We start from the raw sequence: 20,888 nt of genomic DNA, 5'->3' as shown, positions 1-20,888 counted from the left end.
CATGTTGGAAGCAGTCAACGTGCTGAGCCAACCATCGTGGCGGCCCTCAAGGCTGTCCAAAGGTAGATATGCAGCCTCTCTCTCTCTTACGGGTACTTAAACCTGCTCCTGGAAACTTTCTTGTCGAAATGTAGGGTTTGACCAATGAACTGGTTTCTCCTCAGGAAGAAAGTAACAACTTTCCCCATAAACTGCGTTTTCTTTTATATTTTATTGTATAAAAGTATAAAACCGTTCAACAGAAACCACTTCGACGGCCATGGGGTACTTATAGATTATATTTTCATTGGGATTGCTTTCTTTACTAGAATCTTTTCCTTCTCTTGGCCAACTGATGGGTGCACGTTAGAAAGCTGGTATTAACTGTGTTATAATGACAGGAACTTCTTGACGTCAAGAAGCTGATAGTTTTGCAATTTATGCTCTGTTCATTCTGGTGTTTCTATATTGGGTCTTCTGTGGAGCTCATGCTGATTTTTTGCCAGTAGAGTAACTGGGTAAGTTTTCTTTTTAATTATATTTAAACTCTAATGCTTAACTTGTAAGCAGTGACTTACCTACTGAAATATTTAGAAATCAAACTGATTATGAACATGCATATCATAGATGCCGTTTTGTTTGATTTTCAATTCCCCGAGAGCTTGCCTTTGCTATGAATTTTAGCCCCTGCTTGTGGTTATGTTTTAACTTCACCTAGAAGTCACGATCTTGACTTGGTTGCACATAAAGATATGTTGAAACTGCCTCCTAATCTTTACAATTTGCTACCAGAATTTCGTTGCTCTGGCAATTAGGCAAAAATTACCTTAGTTTGCATTTATGATTGCAACCTTTTACGTCATAGAAACTTTTGTGATGTTTAGAGGAGCCTCTTTCAGTCAGTATTTTAACTAGACAGACATTAAACAAGAATGCTTTATACTCTTGGGGAAATATTTATGATGTAAACTATTTATTTAACTTGGTTCACAACCATCCTCTGGTCTTGATTCTTTCTATTTAATTTTCTTAGTAGACCACATAATTTTGGTGAAATAATTGGTGGCAGTATTCATGTAACTGTAATTCAAATTTGTAATGATGTATTTTGCATGTATAACCGTCTCTCTGAGGACTCAAATTGTTTTGGTCAATGTGCAGAGTGAGGATACTTTTACAAAATGGAATTTCGTGCTGCTGAGAGTGTTGAGCTTCCATATTACATTACCATTAAGGTAAATCTCAACAGCTTTATCCAGCTTTTGGACCATATTTCGTTGATTTACTTTTTCAATAAGAATCGGGGTTTAATATAGTCTAGTGTTTTCAGTAAAAATCCTAGAGCATCTCAAGTTGAAATTAAGAGTGAAAATATATAGGATACTTTGTAAGAAAGGGCACCGGATTTTTAATTTTTGGATTTCTCATTAGTTAAATATCTAATTTGTTTGAACTTCATGAAAAAACATTTAGTTCTCCTCACTATAGCATAATAGAATCACACTCAGATTTCTCTAGCTGAACGGATGGTTTCATTTTGGCTTTGAATGATTTGGGCTGCCTTCAGAATTAGGTACATATGACATGCCAATTGTTAATCACTAGAGTCCAGGAGAATAGATACTAGAAGAGATCCTGTTTTGAAAGAAACTTAACTTCTGTTTTTGTCCAAAAAATCAGAATTATATTTATTTCCCTTACTATTCATCAATTTCAAATTCTTGCTTCGTCTTTCCATACTGAAAAGGAAGCCAGTTTAGTAGTATTTGTTTTTCTGACAATTGCAGTGGATGCAGGTGCATCGCTTGATGTGCTTGGAGCTCAAGAAAATCATTGATAGCATTTTGCAAGTGTTTTCTGATCTTGAGTCTGCACGGCCATGCTCATCAGGAATGCAGGCATTATGCTTGTTACAATCAACAATGGATAAAGCCAAGTTACTAATCCAGCACTGTTCTGAATCCAGCAAACTCTACTTGGTACATTGTTTTTAATTTTTACTTTTCTGTTTATAAAATAAATAAAAGATATGCATGAAATGAATACCTGCTGAATTCAGAAACTAATACCACTACTCCGAGGTTGTTGTTTTATTATGAAATAAATACCAATGTTACATTCATGCAGCATATAATTTTTGTTTTCTAATCAACCAAAATGGGCTGTTAAGAGCACCATTACATTCTTGATATATTCATCCTCCAGTTGCATTCTTTGTTCACCACAGTAAGCATTTAATTTCAAATATCTTGACAGTTTAAATTCACATTGCCATTTGGTTTGTAAACTGTTAAATTTATGCAGTAAGCCATACACACAGAGTTTAATCTATAATAAGTGAATTTATCATTATCAGGTTTCCGTAGACATTATTCAGGTAATAACTCTATCTATGAAATATTTAGGCAATTACAGCAAAGGCGATACTCTGGAGGTGTGATAAAATTCGGAAAACTTTGGCGATTTCTATGAATCAAGTTCAAGATATGGTTCCACCATTGTTGGCTGAAAAAGTATGTAATACTTCATGAATTTTTCTTTTTCCTTTTTTAAATTTACTGGCGGGTGAATTGTAAAGTGCTTGATTTGCTTGTGTTATGTATTTTTTGGTGCTGTTGTTACTTTAGTGGTGGAAAGATATATATTGGAGAACTTAAACTTTATGTACTATCTTTCTTTTTCAGCCTTTTTCTTTAAAAACTTTCCTTAATTGTAATTGGGAAATTTTTGTTTACAGATATCTAGAATTATAGATGAACTTAGGAGTGCAAGGTTTCCTTTAGAACCTTCTGAATATGAGGCTGGTGCAGTTATACTTGCACTGCTTCAACAGGACACATCTGCATCAGGGTCCAAACTCCAATCAGAAATTGAGGCTCTTCAACTTGCAACTTTGAGGCTGAACATTTTATCTCCTTTTGCACTTTTGATAGAGCAAAGATCTATCAAGATACTGCTTGGAAAAGTCCATGATAGGGAGCCAGTGAAGAGGAAAATCTTGAATTATCTGTTATATCTTCTGAAAAAACATGGAAAGTTAATTTGGCAACTCCAATCTAAAATCACCAGTCCTGAGGAAGACAACTGTTCTTCATCCATGGAGCAGCAGCATGGAGGGGGAAAAGAAGAAGATGAGACTCCACCTAATGACTTCTTCATTCCTAAACCTCCTGAGGAATTCCAATGCCCTATCTCTATGAGACTGCTTTGTGATCCTGTAATTATTGCTTCTGGCAAAACATTTGAACGAGTATGGATAGAGAGGTGGTTTAATGAGGGCAATCAGATATGCCCCGTGACTAATACAAGGTTGGAGCAGTTGTCTATCACTCCAAATTTAGCAATGAAAGGCCTCATTTCAAAGTGGTGCTTGAGGTATGGAATCCATATTCCTGAACATGCAAAACCAATCCCTTCACTGCTTTCCTCATGGGAAACTTCTTCCAGGTCCATTGCTAGCTTTGGCAGTTCTGTGCTTGGTTTGCAACTTCAAATAGGAAATGTCTCAATTGGCTCAATGAGTACTGGCTCCACTTTGGATTCATCTGACAGGACACCCAATGATGAGCTTGCTGCAGATTCTCACTGTCAAAGATGTCATCTCTCTTCTGTGACTTTAAGTAGTCATGACATCAATGCAGCCTTTCTTTCTGAACTCGATAAATATTCCTGGAAATCTAAATGCAAGGCTGTTGAAAATGTTAAAGGCCTTCTAGAAGACAATGATAAGGCCAGTCGTTTGACATTTTCAAGTAGTCATGTCAATCCTGTGATTACATTTTTGAAGGATGCAAACGAAATGTGTGATATAAAAATGCAAAAAGATGGAGCAGAGGTGCTTTTAGCAATTTTGAGCAGTAACAGGTAACATTCATATCTCGTATCCTTTTTCCTTCATTAGCTACTTAGGTGTTGTCGGTAAACACATTTCCAAGTTTAGAGACAAATAATCAGACCTGAAGGGGACATGTTAGAATCAATGCTTGGATTTTTCTTTAAAAAAGGTTAATCCATCATTAGAAAATGTACAAATATTGCAATAAATAATGTGCAATTATTAGTTGGTGACTAAATGCAGATGATAGAAAGTAGGTACATGTGTAAGGAGCCAACAAGCATATTGGTTTCCCTTAATGTTTTCATGTACCTAACTTTATAATGATACCCTTCTGTAAAAATTGATTGCATTGACTATATTACACGAAGTAAAGGCAGCACTAGTTTACTAGTTTGATAAAAGTATGTGTTGTTACCTGCAGAATCGAATTTCCTCCCTGTCATGAAGATGTTATCTATTTGTTGGCATCATTATTGGATTCTGAACCGGCTCGAGAGTCCCTTGCAATAATGGAAGTCTTATCCTGGCAACAGTACTATAAGTCCAGAATTGTGGCATCTGGCGTATTACCTTCCATCCTAAAAGTCCTTGACACTACAGCCACAGAATGTTACACACTTGCCATGAAGATCCTACGTAATTTGTCCGATTGCAGTGATGTTGGTTACCATATTGCATATTTGGGTTATATCCCGAAGCTGGTTTCTTTTCTTGAGGATTCGAATGTTGCAGGCTATTGCATCGAGATCATAAACAATCTATGCAAGATCGACCAGGTTAGATTTGAAGTTACTGAAGCCAATTTATTTACTTCAATAGCCAGACTCTTGGAAGATGGTAAGGAGGAACAGGAACTTGCTGTCGATTTGCTCCTGTCTTTGTGCTATGAGGATACATGGTATTGTCAAATGATAATGACAGGAAGCATAATTCAATCCTTGTTGAGCATACATAGCAATAGCAGTTCCAGAGCAGCGGAGAACGCATTTCACCTGATCGAACTCTTGGAACATATGAAGAGAAGTGATGCGTCGCAATGTTCAGTTCCTAGCTACATCCTGAGTCAAGAAAACTCACACTTCTGCAGCAGCAATGAAGGTAAAGGATCATCTTCCCAGGCTTTTGGATTTCTCATAAAGAAGGCATCAAGGTTTTTACGTGGCAAGTGCTGAGTTTGCCCTTTTGAATGGCTTTCCTCACTCAGAACCCAGCATACTAGCCCAACCCATTAACTGTAGGAATCAGGGGATTAGCCAGGAAATTTTGTTAGCTCAATTTTGATCTTTGTAGTAATAGCGCTGTAGTTTCTCATATTCCCATGCTTTCTTTTGTATAGAATGCTTTTTTTTTTCTGTTTTATATATGTAATTGAATGTGTGAAATTTGTATTGTAGTAGTTTCAATATTATTTTAGATTATTTTACATTTACACTTAAACATTTGATTCATTAATTGTATATAAACAGAAAAGTTCGAATTTTCATTCTCTAAATTAAAAAAAAATATTATTTCAGATTATCTTCTAAAACAGATTATATTTCATTTGTGAGGTAATAACATTTGATTAATTGATAAAATATGAGTATTATACATTAATAGAGTATTAAAGAAGAAAAGCAAGATTTTAGTTTAGATATTTATAGAGGAAGATCAAGAGAAGGTGAGAGAAGAGTAATTTAACTTTTAAGGGTATGTTTTGATACACAAAATCAGTATATTAAATATAAATTTTGTCGTAATGTATATTTTCATTTCAAATTATAATTCAATATCTTATTTTTGGATATTCAAGTCAATCAAATAATTTGTTGATAACTCATGTTTAAGAAAATAAAGACAATACACAAACTTTATGCCAATTCCCAAGGTTTTAACTTTTAAACATATTAATAACGGCAATTATAAAAATTTAAATGGCTAAATGAAATTCTAGAAATTCCGAAGATGAAATAAATAGCTGCACTAATATTTAATAAAGAATAAAAAGAAAAGTAAAATGAATATTTAAAAAATGGAAAGGAAAAGAAGCGGCAGAAACTGAACGAAAAGCCCTAATCATCATCAATCCCCCCAACTAAACCCCTCAAAGCTAAGCCGTCCATTTCAAGGCTTTACAGGCCGAACGCCGGGGTCTCTTCTAATTTCAGATCAGCCTACGCCCGTCTCTCTCGGCCAGTTGCCTTTTCTTTTTCTCTTTCCAGATAACCAAACAGACTGGCTTCACTCTCACTAGCTGATTTCCATACTTCATTTCATCTCAATTTTTTTTTTTATCTCACAGGTATTTTCAGTTACAATCAGTGTTTCGTTTGTTCCTTTTTAGGGTTCTGAGGAATCTAGTATTAGAGTTTTGACTATTTTTGTAGTAGACATGAACTTGAAGCATTTAATTTCTAGGAAAACAATCAATAATTTATCGAAAATCAATGGAAAATCAATCTCTTATAATTCCAAAAAGTTATCAACCATTGCCGCCGCAACGTCTCCTTCCCTTTATTCGTTAAGTAGTGGTCAAAGCTCTGCTTTTCTTCAAAACCGTAAACCCATTTTCCCTTTTATTAGATATATTCGCTCAACCCAAGAAACTAAGCTTAGTTATGCTAGTGTTGAAGCAAAACTTGTGTCTAGTGATTCTGAGGAAGAGGAGGATGGAACGGTGAATGAGTTTTTATCGCGATTCGTTTGGATAATGAGAGGGAAGTTATCCGATGCTTACAGGGATTGCAATAAGGAGACAATTGATGGGATGCTTTTGATTATTGTTGGGAAGGTTGTGGAAGAGATGGAAAAGGGTGGTATTCAGCAGATGCTTGATTCTGCAGTGGCAATGCCATCGCAGGATTTTAGTGAAGATTTGTGGAGGACGGTATGGGAAGTGAGTAATATGGTGTTGGAGGATATGGAGAAGGCGAGGAAGAAGGAAAAGGTAAAGCAGTTTTTGCAATCCGAAGAAGTGAAAGAAATGTGTTGTTTTGCTAGTGAAGTTGGGATTCATGGGGATTTGCTGAGGGAACTCCGGTTTAAATGGGCGATAGAGAAGATGGAAGAGAATGATTTTTATAGGAGTTTGGAACGTCTTAGGGATGAAGAGGAACCAAAGGATGGAAAGACCTTTGATGAACAGGCTGTTGTAGCTGAGGATGAACAAAGGGTTGTATCTCTTCCAAAAAGAAAGGGAAAGCTAAAGTATAAGATCTATGGACTGGATTTATCAGATCCTAAGTGGGCTGAAGTTGCTGATGAAATTCATGAGAGAGAGGCAATGGTTTGGCCTCAGGAGCCAAAGTCATTATCTGGGAAGTGCAAATTGGTCATGGAGAAAATCCTTTCATTAAAAAAGGAGGATGATCCATCACAGATTTTGGCTGAATGGATAGAGCTTTTGCAACCTAGTCGTGTTGACTGGATCAGTTTGCTTGATAGATTGGAACAACAGAATCCTGACATACACTTAAAGGTACAGTTTTCTTCATGTTCAGCTCATGTTGTCACACATTTTGCATGCTTTCCTGTTGACATCCCTTATTGTTGAACAAATATGGCGTTATCAGTGTTGAACATTTCTTGTCCTCCATAAGTTGGTGATATATCAAAACATGCCAAAAAAAAAATGAAGTTTTAGACTTTTTCTTCCTGGAGATCATAAAAGTACCATCTGAATACATTATTGATATTGTTTTGCTTCCCATATTGACCATGTTGATAAGATCGGCATTTTAGTTTGAAAAGCAGTTAGTTGAGAATATTAGTTGACTTTTGTCTCTTAGTCGAAAGGTTCCTGTAGATATGATTTTTGGGGATATTATTTCTATTTCTTGTTTTATATATTTATATCCTGTTCATACTAGTACTAGAGCACCAGCATTTAACTGAGGGTGAGAAGTCTCTTGTGTAGCATTTTGCCTCTCTTTAGATTGTATTTATAAGGATAATTAATATGAAGAACAAGAGAGAAATCACAGATCCTTGGATGCAGGGGTCTGCTTGAAGGAAGAGTCAAGAGTCCAGGAGAAATTATATATCTTTTTATGCTACATTTTGTTCTATTTGCAGTTGGATGCATGTTTATTATCACCACCTGTTTGAATAACATGCATGTAAATAAGAGTATTTGCGAAATTAAATTTCTGATTAGTGGAGCTACGAATTCTGAAGTTGTTATTATGATGTTGAATATTTATAGGTAGCAGAACTTGTCTTGAGTGAAAAATCTTTCCAAACAGACATTCCTGACTATAGAAAACTGATTGATGCCTATGCTAAAGAGAATCGCATAGAAGATGCTGAGAGAATCCTTAAAAAGATGGTTGAAAATGGTATCATGCCGGATATTTTAACTACCACAGTTCTGGTTCACATGTATAGCAAAGTGGGTAATCTTGATCATGCTAAAGAAGCATTTGAAAGCTTGAGGAGCTATGGCTTCCAACCAGACATGAAGCTTTACAACTCGATGATCTTGGGATATGTTAATGCTGGCCAACCTAGGTTGGCTGAGTCGTTGATGAGAGAGATGGAAACAAGAGACATCAAACCCTCAGAGGAGATTTACCTGGCATTGCTCCGGTCATATGCTCATAGTTGTGATGTTACCGGAGCTGGACGGATTGCAATCACCATGCAGTTTGCAGGATTCCAACCAACTATGGAGTCTTGTTCATTGCTTGTTGAGGCATATGGGCAGGCTGGTGACTCTGATCAAGCTAGGAGCAACTTTAACAACATGATAAAACTTGGCCACAAACCTGATGACAAGTGTACTGCTAGCATGATTGCAGCTTATGAGAAGAAAAATTTATTGGATAAAGCCTTAGACCTTCTACTGCAGCTGGAGAAGGATGGTTTTGAACCTGGCATTGCCACATATACAGTTCTTGTGGATTGGTTGGGTAAGTTGCAGCTGGTTGATGAGGCTGAGCAGCTATTGGGCAAGATTGCTGAACTGGGTGAAGTTCCTCCGTTAAAGGTTCATGTAAGCCTCTGTGATATGTATTCAAGGGCTGGATTTGAGAGAAAGGCTCTTCAGGCTCTTGGAGTTTTGGAAGCTAAGAAGGATGAATTGGGGCCCCACGAGTTTGAGAGGACTATATATGCACTAATAGCAGGTGGTTTTGTGAAGGATGCTCGAAGGATCCATGGGCTGATGGAGGCCAGGGGCTTTACTGCATCACAGCAATTAACCTTTTCCCTATCGTTATCTCAGACTCAGAGCCCTAGACGGCCAACAATGGGATAGCCTTGTCATTAATATGATTCAGAAACCTTTGCATGCAATCGATCATCAATGGAATGGTTAGTTAATTTAGATATCTTAGCATACTGAGAGGTCAGTGGAATGTAATTTGATGAAGAGGTGCGATAAGCTATGATGTTTTGTCAATCTAATTTTCTTTTGAGACTTGGCTGTGGTTCTCATTATTGATTATTTATTTCTCCCCTTTGTGGAATCACGGTATTTTTTGGTAATAATCATCGGATAGATGTAGGTTGCTTTCCCTCATGGTAATGCAATTTTGTTGTTTTCCTAATGTTTGCATCTAGATGGCAGATTATGCTAATTTCACACATATAATAGCTCACACTAATGTAGGTGTGTGCTTTTCTAGAATTTTTGCTATGTAATTTTCATATTCATTGATCACACAGGAAGAGGTATTTTCGCAAGTTGGCACCATCTTGGCAGCTATACAAATACGTGCAGCTGCAAACCCTGGCCATTTTTTATTCATTTCTTCTGTTTTCCCTTTTTATTTATTAAAAAAAGGGGGGAAAAAGAAGAAAGAAATGAAAGAATGATCAGTGTACGTTTAAGTACAAAGTTTTGATAAAGTGAATTTGATGTCATTGCTCCTGGTTGAATACTGGCAGCCAAACTTTGGTAGAATTCTCTAGTAGTAGTCTCCTCTGATGAACTCGTTCAGTCGCTTTAATTCTCCATGTTGTTGTTCCACCACTGCTCGGACAACGTCTACAATAGAAACCATGCCGACTATTTTCCCATCTATGACCGGAACATGCCGGATGTGATTGTCTGTGATGATTAAGGATAGTCATTTCTTCTCTTAAATCAAATGTAAAGTGAGTTTTGATTCCATCTTCCATGTGTTCAGATCACAGAAATCACCATACAAACTAGTTTACCTGTCATAAGTTGCATTGCTTGAAGAATGCTTGTATCAGATGTCACTGCGATTAACTTGTTCTGTTGACAAATGATAGTTAATGACAGGTTCAATCATAAGAAAAAGAGAGTTTTGCAAAGAGAGAAATTACCTCCTTGGTCATGATTTCCCCAACTCTGGTGTATTTAGGTGATCTTCCCTGCCCAATTATCTTCCTCAGGTAGTCTGTTCAGTCATCCATTTCAGCATTAAGAAATTAACAGTCCTCAAAGTTGCAAAAATTTATGCAGAAATTCCTGGTTATAGTTAAAACTTTACATGTTGATTATCTTAAGTCAATATTCGATGATGGGTGTCACGATCTCTCTTGTGGACCATGACATTCTTCCTGACGAGAGATAGATGGTTTCTCGTTGAGACCGTGACAATGGGCCTCTAAGCCTTTAAAACACGATTTTCGTTTGTTTTCTATTCCCAGAAGCCTAGATACTGATGAACTGTGTCGTTTGACTTTGGATTCTGAGGCAACATAAGGGAATGTTATGCTGATATTTACCTCTTTCTGTGATGATTCCTGCAATGTGTTGTTGCTCTCCAGGTTTCAAAACCAGCAATGACCCAATGTTATGTTCTGCCATCTGCAAAATTTCCCTGTTTCTTTTAGCAAACAATCTCCAAACTATGCCAACAACTTAGTGAAAAACAGGTGTCCATTTTAGTTTCTGAAAAAGATTGATGGTTGATACCGACATTCTTCATGGCATCATCAACATTGTCATTAATGCGGCACCAAAGCCAAGACCCAACTTTTTCTTCTCCCTTGGTCATCAGCACGTCTGCTACTGTCATGTTTTCTAATCCCTTCTCTTGCGTTCCCAATGGTGACGGAGAGGAAGTCACGCACCCAAAACGGGAGAACATGTTTTTGCCCTCAATGGAGATTCTGCCTAGTGAATTCTTTAAAATCGAAAGCTTAACTGTTTCCTGGCAGGATCTTAGTCCTCGGATGAGCCCTTGCATTTTTGGCACTGTAAAATAAGATTACAGAACTTTTTAAGAATTTAATTTAAACCCTTTTTTACTATGACAATGAACAATTTAAAAGTGTATGTATAGATTCATAATGCTTAAAAATGAAAGAAAAAATAAAGTAAGAAGTTACATTACATACCTTGGATGAACAGCTGATATTGGGACTGGGGGGATTTCCTTTGACAATGAAGCTAGGGATTTCAATGGTGCAGAAGCAAGAATATCTTGTCTTAAATTTATATTGAAGGAATTCTTTGCTTGATTAAGTAGATGAAGTTAAAGGACAAATCTTGGGTTTTGCTTTTCCATCTTGTTGGAATCTTCCTTGCCTCCCTGTCCGGCATTACCAGGGGAAGCTAGCAATTGCATCAATGGATTAGAAAAGTAGAATAAAGTATGAAACTTTCTCCTAAAGGTTTTGCTTTTTCTTCTGAAATTGAAGAAAGATAGAATCAATGTCTTGGGTTGTTTACATTGCATTTTCACTTGTGAGTAGGCTTGAAATGAACCACGTGGAAGAATGATTATGCTCTTTAAGCAGACATTGAGGCAAGTATATAATCGGAATGCCTTTAAGAAAGGAATAACAACTCCTGGTCCTGTTGCATAAACTCAAGGCAACAGAGACATGGAAAGTATGAAAGGCAACGAAAGCTAGATGCTATCCCTTCCAGACAAGGAAATCCTGTCTAAAGAATCCAGAAAGTTTCACAAATGATTTTGTCCTTTTGTAAAAGCAAGAAGAAAGTCGGGATTGTGAACTAGAAGAAAGTCGCGAATGCAACGTGACTCATCGACTTAGAGTTCCCAAGGCATCAAACTCGAACACTATATATGCAGACCTCACATCAGCCTTGAGTCATCATCAGCAAGTATCCCAAACACCTTCCATCTCCATTGTTAGTCATTGTTATTTTTCTCTTTCTTATCAGATATGGGAGATCAGAGGCAAATGTTTCGTTTTCGACTCCCTTGGCTATCAGCAGCTGCTGCTCCGCGTCCTGCAGCTCAACCACAACCTCGACCTGCAGCTCAAACTCAAGCCCCTGCGCAGCCAACCACTACCATTCCTATCCAACGGCCACCATTTCGGCCTGCAGGGATCGCCCCGGTACAGACCCCTCCTACCCAGGGTCAAGCACCACCACAAAAAACAGAACCTCAGCCAGCCGCAACTTCACGTGCAGCCACTGAAAGCAAAGCTACTTTACGGCCAGCATCACCGCCTCGCCTGACAACTCAAATCAGAGCTGCCTCCGTTCCACCATCACCTTCTCGTAGAGCCACCGAAACTCAAGTCACTTCTCAGCCAGTAGCACCGTATCCTGGATCGATTCAAACTCAGGCTACCTCTCAAACCCGATCACCAACTCGTGCACCCACACAAGCAAGGGCTGCCTCTGTGCCTCCCTCCCCATCTCGCATTGCTTCCCAGCCACAGTCAACAGCGCAGACAGTGTCCAAGCAACAATCTCCATCCCGTTTGGCCTCTCAGCCACCAGGCCAAACATCTTCACAACCCTCTTCTCCGTCACGTAGAGCCACGCAAGAAAGGTCTCAGCCTCCAAGTTCTACTCTACCCCCATCATCTGTCTCACAAGTAACCACCTTTCGGCCATTTGGTGTGGCAGTAGAGCCTTCACAGGCATCAGCCCAAGTAAAAGAAGTTGCACCAATTCCTACGGCTACAGAAACACCTTCAGCACCACTAAAGCCAAAGGAAAGGGAAGAAAGAAAGAAGGCTGCAGAAGAACGGAGGAAAGCAAAAACAAAGGGTTCAACTCATGAAGAGCCAGAGCAGAGAACAATTACTAAACTTCTTGCTGCAGCAGCAGATGCTGGGACAAAAACCAGAGAGCTACTGGGGGCAGCTTTTGAAACAGGAATAAGACACCAGGAAAAGCAAGAAGATATTGAAAGAAAGAAGACATGGACAACCTCAGGCACTGGTGAAAAACAAATCAAAACTGTGAGTTCAACATATCCAAAAGAAGGGAGCATGCCAAATAATTCTCATCAAAAGCATGCCACCTCCACTTGGGAACAAGTTCCCCTGCACAAAGAGATCAGGGAAGATATTTCTAAGTTTGTTCATAAGATGGCCACAGGGCAACCAAAGCTGCCCACAGATGAAAAATCAATCAGTGTTCTAACCCTAGCAGGAGAAAACAGAGGAGCATCCTTTTACATGGGTTCAGAATCAGCCAAAAAGGATGGATTAGTCCACATTCACCGGGGTTATAAGATCAACCCAGATGACAGCCCTGATGCTACTACCACTGATGGAGAAGGAAGCTCCAGAGGAAGAAAGCCTAAGGATTCAATGACCAGACAAAATCCAGCACCAAGAGCATATGTCAATAGTAACACACAGAGCATCAATAATTCAGTTGTGTTTGAAAGTTCTGTGAACGAAAGAAATCCTGGCGTTCATCTGGAATTTTTACAAAATTCAGCAAAACCAACCAAGTCTAATGCAAAGGCAGAGCGCCTTGAGACACGCAAGGCTGAATTTAACATTACCCCAGCTGAGAAGCTTACATATGAGCCCACAGTAAGAAGGAGATGCCTCAGAGGGCTTTTTGCGGAACCAAGTGACTCGGACCCTGATAATCCTGAAAAGCCTAGGCGACATGGATGTCGCTACAGCTGCGGGGAGATGAACAAAGAAAAGGAGATCGGGATTCTCTGACCGTATTAATATCGACTTTGTCATAATTTACCTACCAGTTTGCATACAGCATATGCATGCGTGATAAAAAGAATGATTATGATAAATTGATAATAAGGATGCCATATTGTCCAAAATCCAGCTCCTGAGCTTGATGGCTTTGGTATTTTCATGTTATATTATTATGTAAAACCCAATGCACTTTGTGCTGCAATTTGCAATTGAATACCAAGTTGTAGAGGGAAAAAGTTGCTATAACAACATAGTTCTCTTATACATTGCGCAATGTTAAATATAAAATTCGCAGAATGTGATGAAGCTACATGCCCAGGCGAAGAGTCTGGAACTTAGCTTTTTAAAAATAAATAGATACTAAAACTTAGAATACATGTGTGTAACCCCCATTACATAGAAGAAGGATGCAGAGTAACAAAGGCTGTTACTGACGAAAATGGCAAAGCCTGAAGTGTTTCCAAAGAGAATATGTACAATCAAATTGTAGTGAACACTAGCATGATCATGCCCGTAGAGGTAACAAGAGAATTGTTATTCACAAGCAGGTTTTGTGTCGAAGCTGCTTAAGCAAATTGCAAAGGCTTGGAAGGCAGAGAGTGGGTAACGATAATCCATGGTGAAAATGTCCTTACCAATCTTCCCAAATTGCAGTATCACTTTCTCTTGTTCCACTAGTGTAACATTTTGGCTTGGCTCCACAGCAGCCACCAACTGGAAATTCTTTACAGAAGCCACTGTAACTCGTCCTTTAAAATTAAGGCACCAACACTGCAACTGTTCGTGCCATCTAGGAGCTTTATTTTTCAAAACCAGGGGTGCACCTTGCACTGATTTTAGACTCTTACCAGAGCCAGTTGAGTTGCATCCAACTCGTAGCCTTTTTCCTTTTGAACCTAACAAGGGAGAAGAATGCTGATCAAGGCAATTTGTGAATGCCATTGGAGTAGGAGCAGTTCCTCCTTCTTCAATTGCGGAGATGGGGATCGAGTGCATAGTACACTGCATTCTCCTTGGACCTCTGGTGCGAAGAACATTGAGCTCATAAGATATATTGGCTGTGTTATAGTTACTCACCGGTACCCTGTGAGGCACCTGACTCGAATGAATTTTCTTATGGGATTGACAACTGGATTGGACTGTAGAGTCATCTGAAGGTTGACTGTCGAACACGTTGAACTTGGTTCCCAGGAAATTAGACCTGTTACAGCTTCATTCTTAAATTGCACGCGCAAAAGAACAAACCAGTCCTTCGAAAAGAATAAAAGACAATCTTAGAGATAAAAAAGCTTACCTGAGCTTTCCAATATAAGCACTGCTTGATCTAGAGAAATCATCTCCAACTAAAGATATCACAAAATCAGTACTGGTAGCTCTTCTGATTTTTTTTGCTGCCAGTAACAGTTTACTCAAATCACCTGACAGAGCTGCAAATGATAAATGTATTAACAAGCCGAAAAATATAGTTTTAAGAATCAAAACACCCAAAAGAAATAATCTCCCTACACAAACAGAAAAAAAAAAAAAGGACGAAAAGGGAAAAATTACCAGGACTGAGACCCATATATAATCGATATGTTGAAGTTGCTCTTTCCCTCCTAATATAGCATGGAATCGGAGTATCCCTTGGTCCAGGCTAAACCAAAAAAAGCCCAAAGCCGAGTACTAACTAACAAACCGGATTTTCAATAGTAAAGGGCAAAGTAAAAGGGATTAAACTTTACCTGCTTTAAAGAGATGGGGAAAGTTAAGAAGCCACATTGCTCAGGTGTCTTAACGAGCTCTTTAGTAATTTCCCTCCATGACCGACAAACCGAAGCACAAGCAACCACATCTCTCCTCCCTGGCCAACATGTTTCCCTTGCTTCCACTCTTTGTATTATATCTAAAAGTAATTCCGGAGGTAAATTTGCCCATTGCCCTTGTTCAATTAATGCAGTTGAAAAACCAGATGAGGAAGAAGAAGAAGAAGCAGAAGAAGCTTCTGGAGCGATATGCGCTCGCCCCCGCCTAAGCTTATGCTTCCTCTCTGAACTTTTCTTTGATATGTTTCCAATCTCCCGAACAAAGCTTTTCATAGGCATTTTTTCAAATTTGGACCTACCAGAGCTTAAGAAAGAAAAGGATAAATTCAATCAGCCAAAATGTTTTTAAAGAGTCTGCTTTTCTCTTTCAGTTTCGAAGCTTACCTAAGAGATGAAGATTTTCCGCTGTTCTTGGATCCAAACTGAACACAAACAAATAATCTTCAATATGTTGACAGGAAGATCTGGAAAATGTCAGCAATTCCCAGAAAGGAGAGACAAATTCATAGGAAAAACACGAAATGGAGAGAGAGTGAGAGAGGATCGAAGAAACAATGGATCGTGGAAAGAAGAGGAGAGGCAACAATGGAGAATGTACTCAATCTCCAACGAAAGAGAGGAAGAGAGAGAGAGAAAGAAAGAGAGAGGATCTAATGGGATTAGAAACCTAGAAACTGTCAACCGTTTGCTTCAAAACCTTCATCGCCGGCGGTTTGTTCGTTTATTTATTTTCTCTCTCTCTCTCTCTCCGCCTCTCTCCGTCGCTGCCACCGCCTCAAAGCTGCGCTGCACCAGCGGCTCCCACACAATGAAAGCTCTCTTCCTTTCTGCTTTTGATTCTTCTCCCTCATCTTCTAATTTAAACAACTTGTAATTTTCGGAAAAAACGGTTCTTTTTTTTTTTAGTTTTCAATTTTGTCCGTTAATTTAATTGGCGGGTTTTTTGTGTCTGTTTTCAGAGTTAGAAGGTAATTGCGCTCGGGGACGCGTGGCAGACCAAAGAGGCATTGGGCCCCCTTTCAGTTTGATTTTGCCTGATTAATCTACTTCATTATTATTATAATAAATGACGATAATCATGTACATAAAATAAAAATATGGCCAAATTAAATTCTTTGAAAATGTTTTTAATATTCTTTTACACACATTACATTTAATTTTAATGTATAGTTTTCAATAAAAATAACTGTTATGGTTACTTTATTGTGTTTAATTAGTATGATTAAAATCCTCTTTTTTACTTGTATTTAAATTAAAATTTTTTTTTATTTAATAATTTTAAAGAAAAATAATAACTAGATGTTATAATCACGAGACTCTCTGGCATCAAGGAGCCCCTCGTGATTCCTTGGCATCAAAGAATATTTCAATCTTCAAAAAGATTTCGTTTATTAATACCAATTGGTAATTAGTAAAGTAAATACTGGCTTATCCCCAAATAGGTCTTTGAGATTCACAAGGTATATAATTTTGTATATTAAACTTGTTGATACGTGTAACTATATTAATAATGAGAAAATTAAGATTATTATGTTATAATTTTATAATGCCGTGTAAAATTAATTTAATTATTTTAAAAAACATGTTAATCACATTATATTATATAAAAAAATAATAAACATGTTTTTGTATGTATTTTAAATCTTGATCTATTTATTTATATGAAGATTAATATTGTAATTAAATACAACACGATAAAGACTCATTAACACAAATGATTAAGTGTACTTCAAAACACTGTTACATTCCCCACCTTTCATGGAGACAACTCAAAGAAAGAAAAGAAAGAAGAAAATTCATGCGAACATGAGAAGTGATGTGAACAAGACTATGGGCTTTTGTATTCGATGTTTTTGCTGTTCATTGAAGAGTTTTAGAGACAAATGGAGATGTATTATACTTGGTTGATCCAAGGCCACTGTCAAGGTTGACATGACCAATGACCAGAGATCGGAGACTTAGGAGAGGGGCTCTTTTAAGTCACTCCTGGAAGCTGCATGTATGCAACAACCGAGATCGGTGGGCTGTAGTTACTTATTTCCCCCGCACGAGTGGATCGTAGCCAGGTCCTCTAGATTCGTAGAGCATGCGGAAGGGGACGAGCCCGAGCCCCCAAGACTCTTGACAACCGAGTCGGTGTCAGATGAAGGATAAGTTATGGTGAAAGTTGAAACGAAAGAGGCCTCACACTTGCACGTGCCACAGGCACATAGTTCAATCATTAGTCATTTTTGTCTCGGTCAATAATCAAAGGGTCTTGTTTCTCAGGGACCTGAACCATTGATTTCAATACGTGGGGCTTACTAGAGAGAGAGAGAGAGCTAATGGGAGCTTTTCTTAATAATGATAGCTTATCTCTAATCTGCAGAAGTGGCAGAGAGTGGAGCATCTAATCCTGTCATAATTCTGTGAGAAAGTGGCAGGTTAATTGTGGGAAAATCCATGCGAACTAAACTTAATCAGTTCAGTTTCCATCAGGAAAAAGAAAAGCTTATGCAGGAGCCTCAATGTACTTCTTCCGTGGGTTTAAAACCTTGACTGTTTTACATCATTTCTACCCGAAAAAGAAAATGTTTAAACAGACCCACAAGAATATTTATTGCTATATTATTATAGCAGAAGTATATAAAGATAGGCAGCATGAACAAATTGTATGATTACTGTCCCCTCCATCCGCTGTATTCTTCACTCCAAAAGCTATACCAAGATACAAGGGAATGATGATTCATTCTGTCAAAGCATGCTTGAATTATAGCAAAGGATGGCCTTTACCCTTTTCTGCACAAAAGAAAAACCATTTTGTTGCTGAGTTAAATTTCTTTTTCTTTTTCTTTTTTTGTCAAGCAGAAATCAATTATTTGGACTTGATATTAGCTGTGGCTTTCGAAACAGACCATCCAAACATTAGGGTCCACTCTCCAACTGGCGAAACCTAGATGCAATGGAGGAGACCTCGACCAGACTACTGAGACTGCTGCTAGTGATTTTAAATAGTAGTTAGTGTTCTCTTCCATGGGATTTTTTGTTTTTGGGGATTTCTTTGCTAATATCAAAGGAAATGTACAAGCAATACATGAGTCTAGTGGGGTTTATGTTGTTGGTGGCTGCTGGCTACAGACTGCCACTAAATCCTGCATGATCTGATGGAATTTAATTCGTACCTGAAAAATGGTTCTCCAGCTCAGATACAAGCCCTTAGAATAACAATGACAAGGCGAGTGAGTCTTGGCTCGACAACTACAATGAGCTGCATGAATCAAATTGGTTCGAGAAAATTGAAGTGCTAAGTTAGGTGCCTGTCTGTTTGTACCATACAAGAAGAAGAAGAAAAAAAGAAAGGGAACCTGTTTGCTTTAGTTATGAATTCTTCTACTTTTTTGTCATACCAAAACAAATAAATGCAGCCAAAGCTAAGAATGAGGTCAAGTAGAAGCAAAGCAAGCTATTGATTGTGTCTTTTAAGACCTATTATCCTTAGGGAAGTGAAATGTGGAGCCCTTTTCTTCTTCTTTTCTTTTCCATGTATGGCACTGTGGCATTGCCAATTTGGCTTTGAAATCATGTTGTTGCAGTTGGAAGTTTGCCAACTGGTAGGAGATGCCCACAAGGACAAAATATGTGGGTGGTGCATCGACATGAACTTGATCGGCATATTCGACCTGGATAAGGTTTGGTGTTAGGGAACTATAGGCTAGCTCCCATCGAAAAAAGAGTTTTGTTCTTGATTTGATGATGAGTATGGATGCCAGAAATTAATTCAGAGTACATGCCAGCTAAACCTGACAAATTTCAGTCCCTACTCACCCAACGTCTTTGATGACATGAATAACTGGTTTACTCTGTTTGGTAGCCCACATAAATTTATATGGCTTCCCTGCTGAAAGCTACCCATTTGAGAATAACTGGAGTTGAATTTTGATGGGTTGAATTCAGTGGCATTCAAGAAACCAGGTTGGGTAGGTCATACTGGTTGCTGCAGGCCAGATAGTTGAGTGGAATCAGCTTTGAAAAGTATTCACTTTCTGTCCAAAAACTGCACTGTAAACTCACCACTTAAAAGAGAGAAAGTCTTTATTAATCGTGGGTTTGATCTAATTTTATGTTAAATTTATTCGATGTATTAATTTCTTTCTTTTTTCTTTAAAAAGAGTGAGAAATTTGAAGCTCTTTGCAATGATGAAACGAGGAAGGGACACAGATTCTTCAACAAGACTACACTGGTTTAAGGAGCCATCAAGAGCTCGTGAAGGTCACTAATTATTAACAGTCATGAGACCATGCATACACCAATGATGAGTAGGTAAGTGAGGTTTTGGCTCAAGCTGGAGCCTTTTTTCCTTCTTGGTGATAAAAAACAAAGGAGAAAGTAAACCCACTTTTGTTCTTTCCCCTGAACTTTTTGTCATGTCATTCTTTTTATTCCTTTAGATTCTAATTAATGGTTTGATTTTCTTGCTTCAATATCATCCACTGAGGCACTTCTGACTAAATTCAGATGGGAATTTGCACAGGATTTAGGCAAGGTCGGTGAGAAAGCAAAAGCAAAACCCCAAGACTCAAGCTAAACAAAAGTGACAAAACCGCCTTGTAGCCAATGGAAAACAAATGGAAAACTTCGTTTTCCCTGTACATGTAAAAGTCCATGGATTGAAGATTGGGCCTGAGCATGGTCAAGATCTGATATTCGTCACTAACTAATTGAGCTAGGACTCTGGATTCCTTTTCAGTCCATTCTTATATTGGACCTAAACCACTGGCTTGAGACAAAAGTAGGAAAATATAAATAGAGCCCAAGCCTGGAAAGGGTCAGAGGGGCAATTTGGACATACTCCAACACCAATTAGTGGCGGAAGAAACCGGCGGAGCCATGGTCAACTTAACCATTCAAACAAAGGGTGCATCCACCGGGTTATCGTAAAGTGACAGAAACAAAGAATTTGAACCAGAAAGTACCTGATAAGGGTAGTTTCAAAGCTATCTCATGACTTCTGCAACATGGATATTGCTATATTATTATTGGGATTTAGCTGAGCTGAATCCCACTCATTTTCCCAATTAACATCTGTAACGTTTATCTCAAGCAGCCGAAACTATCAATTCCTTTCAAGTTGGGCTAAAATAAACAAATGAAACATAAACTTTGTAATTACTTAAAACGAATTATGAATCATTATAAGGTAAAATCAAGTAGAAGAATGGAACAAAATCAAAGGGCGGCCATGGCCTATCGAGCTCCTCCTAAATTTCTATTTGCCGGCTACTTGTGTTTGGGGCTACCCTAGCCTTTTCTGATCTAACGTACACACACGCTTGCTTGAAACTGATGTCTGTCACACTTCCATGGCAAGAAAACGGCCACCTGGTATGTATAAAGAACAATGTCCACCATACTCTGTTCATAAACCAGTCTTAGTGTAGTTCATTTCGTT

The 20,888-nt window shown here is 38.2% G+C and overlaps 5 protein-coding genes across 7 annotated transcripts; 3 read left to right on the top strand and 2 right to left on the bottom strand.

Annotated features, from left to right (window-relative positions):
- Positions 1 to 22: 22 nt before the first annotated feature.
- LOC110416871 (U-box domain-containing protein 5-like) lies at positions 23 to 5,246 on the top strand. 3 transcript variants are annotated; one of them, XM_021428998.2, is made up of 7 exons: positions 23 to 62; positions 381 to 497; positions 1,141 to 1,214; positions 1,767 to 1,958; positions 2,385 to 2,492; positions 2,717 to 3,843; positions 4,239 to 5,246. In XM_021428998.2, exons 3-7 carry the CDS (start codon positions 1,161 to 1,163, stop codon positions 4,987 to 4,989), a joined length of 2,232 nt encoding a protein of 743 aa, XP_021284673.1. In that variant the 5' UTR covers positions 23 to 62; positions 381 to 497; positions 1,141 to 1,160; the 3' UTR covers positions 4,990 to 5,246. The 3 variants fall into 3 exon arrangements, with proteins under 3 accessions (XP_021284673.1, XP_021284674.1, XP_021284672.1); XM_021428997.2 differs by lacking the exon at positions 23 to 62 and adding an exon at positions 118 to 264; XM_021428999.2 differs by lacking the exon at positions 23 to 62 and having other exon boundaries at positions 114 to 497; positions 1,776 to 1,958.
- A 599-nt stretch (positions 5,247 to 5,845) lies between these two features.
- Positions 5,846 to 9,345, top strand: NFD5 (pentatricopeptide (PPR) repeat-containing protein). Its single transcript, XM_021428455.2, has 2 exons — positions 5,846 to 7,274; positions 8,001 to 9,345. The coding sequence occupies exons 1-2, from the start codon at positions 6,189 to 6,191 to the stop codon at positions 9,051 to 9,053; spliced, it is 2,139 nt and encodes a 712-aa protein (XP_021284130.1). The 5' UTR covers positions 5,846 to 6,188; the 3' UTR covers positions 9,054 to 9,345.
- An 80-nt stretch (positions 9,346 to 9,425) lies between these two features.
- On the bottom strand, positions 9,426 to 11,259 carry LOC110416294 (Cystathionine beta-synthase (CBS) family protein). The gene is made up of 6 exons (XM_021428247.2): positions 11,111 to 11,259; positions 10,690 to 10,967; positions 10,496 to 10,577; positions 10,091 to 10,164; positions 9,959 to 10,019; positions 9,426 to 9,848 (listed from the first exon to the last, which is right to left on the bottom strand). Exons 2-6 carry the CDS (start codon positions 10,957 to 10,959, stop codon positions 9,706 to 9,708), a joined length of 630 nt encoding a protein of 209 aa, XP_021283922.1. The 5' UTR covers positions 10,960 to 10,967; positions 11,111 to 11,259; the 3' UTR covers positions 9,426 to 9,705.
- A 486-nt stretch (positions 11,260 to 11,745) lies between these two features.
- LOC110416292 (oxidoreductases, acting on NADH or NADPH) lies at positions 11,746 to 13,826 on the top strand. Its single transcript, XM_021428245.2, has one exon. It carries the CDS (start codon positions 11,906 to 11,908, stop codon positions 13,661 to 13,663), a length of 1,758 nt encoding a protein of 585 aa, XP_021283920.1. The 5' UTR covers positions 11,746 to 11,905; the 3' UTR covers positions 13,664 to 13,826.
- A 90-nt stretch (positions 13,827 to 13,916) lies between these two features.
- TLP6 (tubby like protein 6) lies at positions 13,917 to 16,324 on the bottom strand. The gene is made up of 5 exons (XM_021428246.2): positions 15,844 to 16,324; positions 15,379 to 15,763; positions 15,203 to 15,290; positions 14,949 to 15,081; positions 13,917 to 14,855 (listed from the first exon to the last, which is right to left on the bottom strand). Exons 2-5 carry the CDS (start codon positions 15,736 to 15,738, stop codon positions 14,189 to 14,191), a joined length of 1,248 nt encoding a protein of 415 aa, XP_021283921.1. The 5' UTR covers positions 15,739 to 15,763; positions 15,844 to 16,324; the 3' UTR covers positions 13,917 to 14,188.
- Between the last annotated feature and the right edge of the window lie 4,564 nt (positions 16,325 to 20,888).

This window comes from Theobroma umbraticum, unplaced genomic scaffold (genome assembly GCF_002168275.2).
Source record: "Theobroma umbraticum cultivar Fairchild unplaced genomic scaffold, ASM216827v3 scaffold_51.0, whole genome shotgun sequence".
Taxonomy (NCBI): Eukaryota; Viridiplantae; Streptophyta; class Magnoliopsida; order Malvales; family Malvaceae; genus Theobroma; species Theobroma umbraticum.
This window is presented reverse-complemented; position numbering and strand designations above follow the sequence as displayed.

What these genes read in the sequence shown, in the direction of transcription:
- LOC110416871 (XM_021428998.2), top strand. Translation starts at nt 1,161, where the DNA reads ATGGAATTTCGTGCTGCTGAGAGTGTTGAGCTTCCATATTACATTACC. An exon ending in CATATTACATTACCATTAAG is followed by an intron (nt 1,215 to 1,766) that starts GTAAATCTCAAC and finishes TGACAATTGCAG; the next exon opens with TGGATGCAGGTGCATCGCTT. An exon ending in CACCATTGTTGGCTGAAAAA is followed by an intron (nt 2,493 to 2,716) that starts GTATGTAATACT and finishes TTTTGTTTACAG; the next exon opens with ATATCTAGAATTATAGATGA.
- NFD5 (XM_021428455.2), top strand. Translation starts at nt 6,189, where the DNA reads ATGAACTTGAAGCATTTAATTTCTAGGAAAACAATCAATAATTTATCG. An exon ending in ATCCTGACATACACTTAAAG is followed by an intron (nt 7,275 to 8,000) that starts GTACAGTTTTCT and finishes GAATATTTATAG; the next exon opens with GTAGCAGAACTTGTCTTGAG.
- LOC110416294 (XM_021428247.2), bottom strand. Translation starts at nt 10,959, where the DNA reads ATGCAAGGGCTCATCCGAGGACTAAGATCCTGCCAGGAAACAGTTAAG. An exon ending in AGGAATCATCACAGAAAGAG is followed by an intron (nt 10,165 to 10,495) that starts GTAAATATCAGC and finishes ATGACTGAACAG; the next exon opens with ACTACCTGAGGAAGATAATT. An exon ending in GGGAAATCATGACCAAGGAG is followed by an intron (nt 10,020 to 10,090) that starts GTAATTTCTCTC and finishes ATTTGTCAACAG; the next exon opens with AACAAGTTAATCGCAGTGAC.
- LOC110416292 (XM_021428245.2), top strand. Translation starts at nt 11,906, where the DNA reads ATGGGAGATCAGAGGCAAATGTTTCGTTTTCGACTCCCTTGGCTATCA.
- TLP6 (XM_021428246.2), bottom strand. Translation starts at nt 15,738, where the DNA reads ATGCCTATGAAAAGCTTTGTTCGGGAGATTGGAAACATATCAAAGAAA. An exon ending in TCCCCATCTCTTTAAAGCAG is followed by an intron (nt 15,291 to 15,378) that starts GTAAAGTTTAAT and finishes TTTTTGGTTTAG; the next exon opens with CCTGGACCAAGGGATACTCC. An exon ending in GCTTATATTGGAAAGCTCAG is followed by an intron (nt 14,856 to 14,948) that starts GTAAGCTTTTTT and finishes AAGCTGTAACAG; the next exon opens with GTCTAATTTCCTGGGAACCA.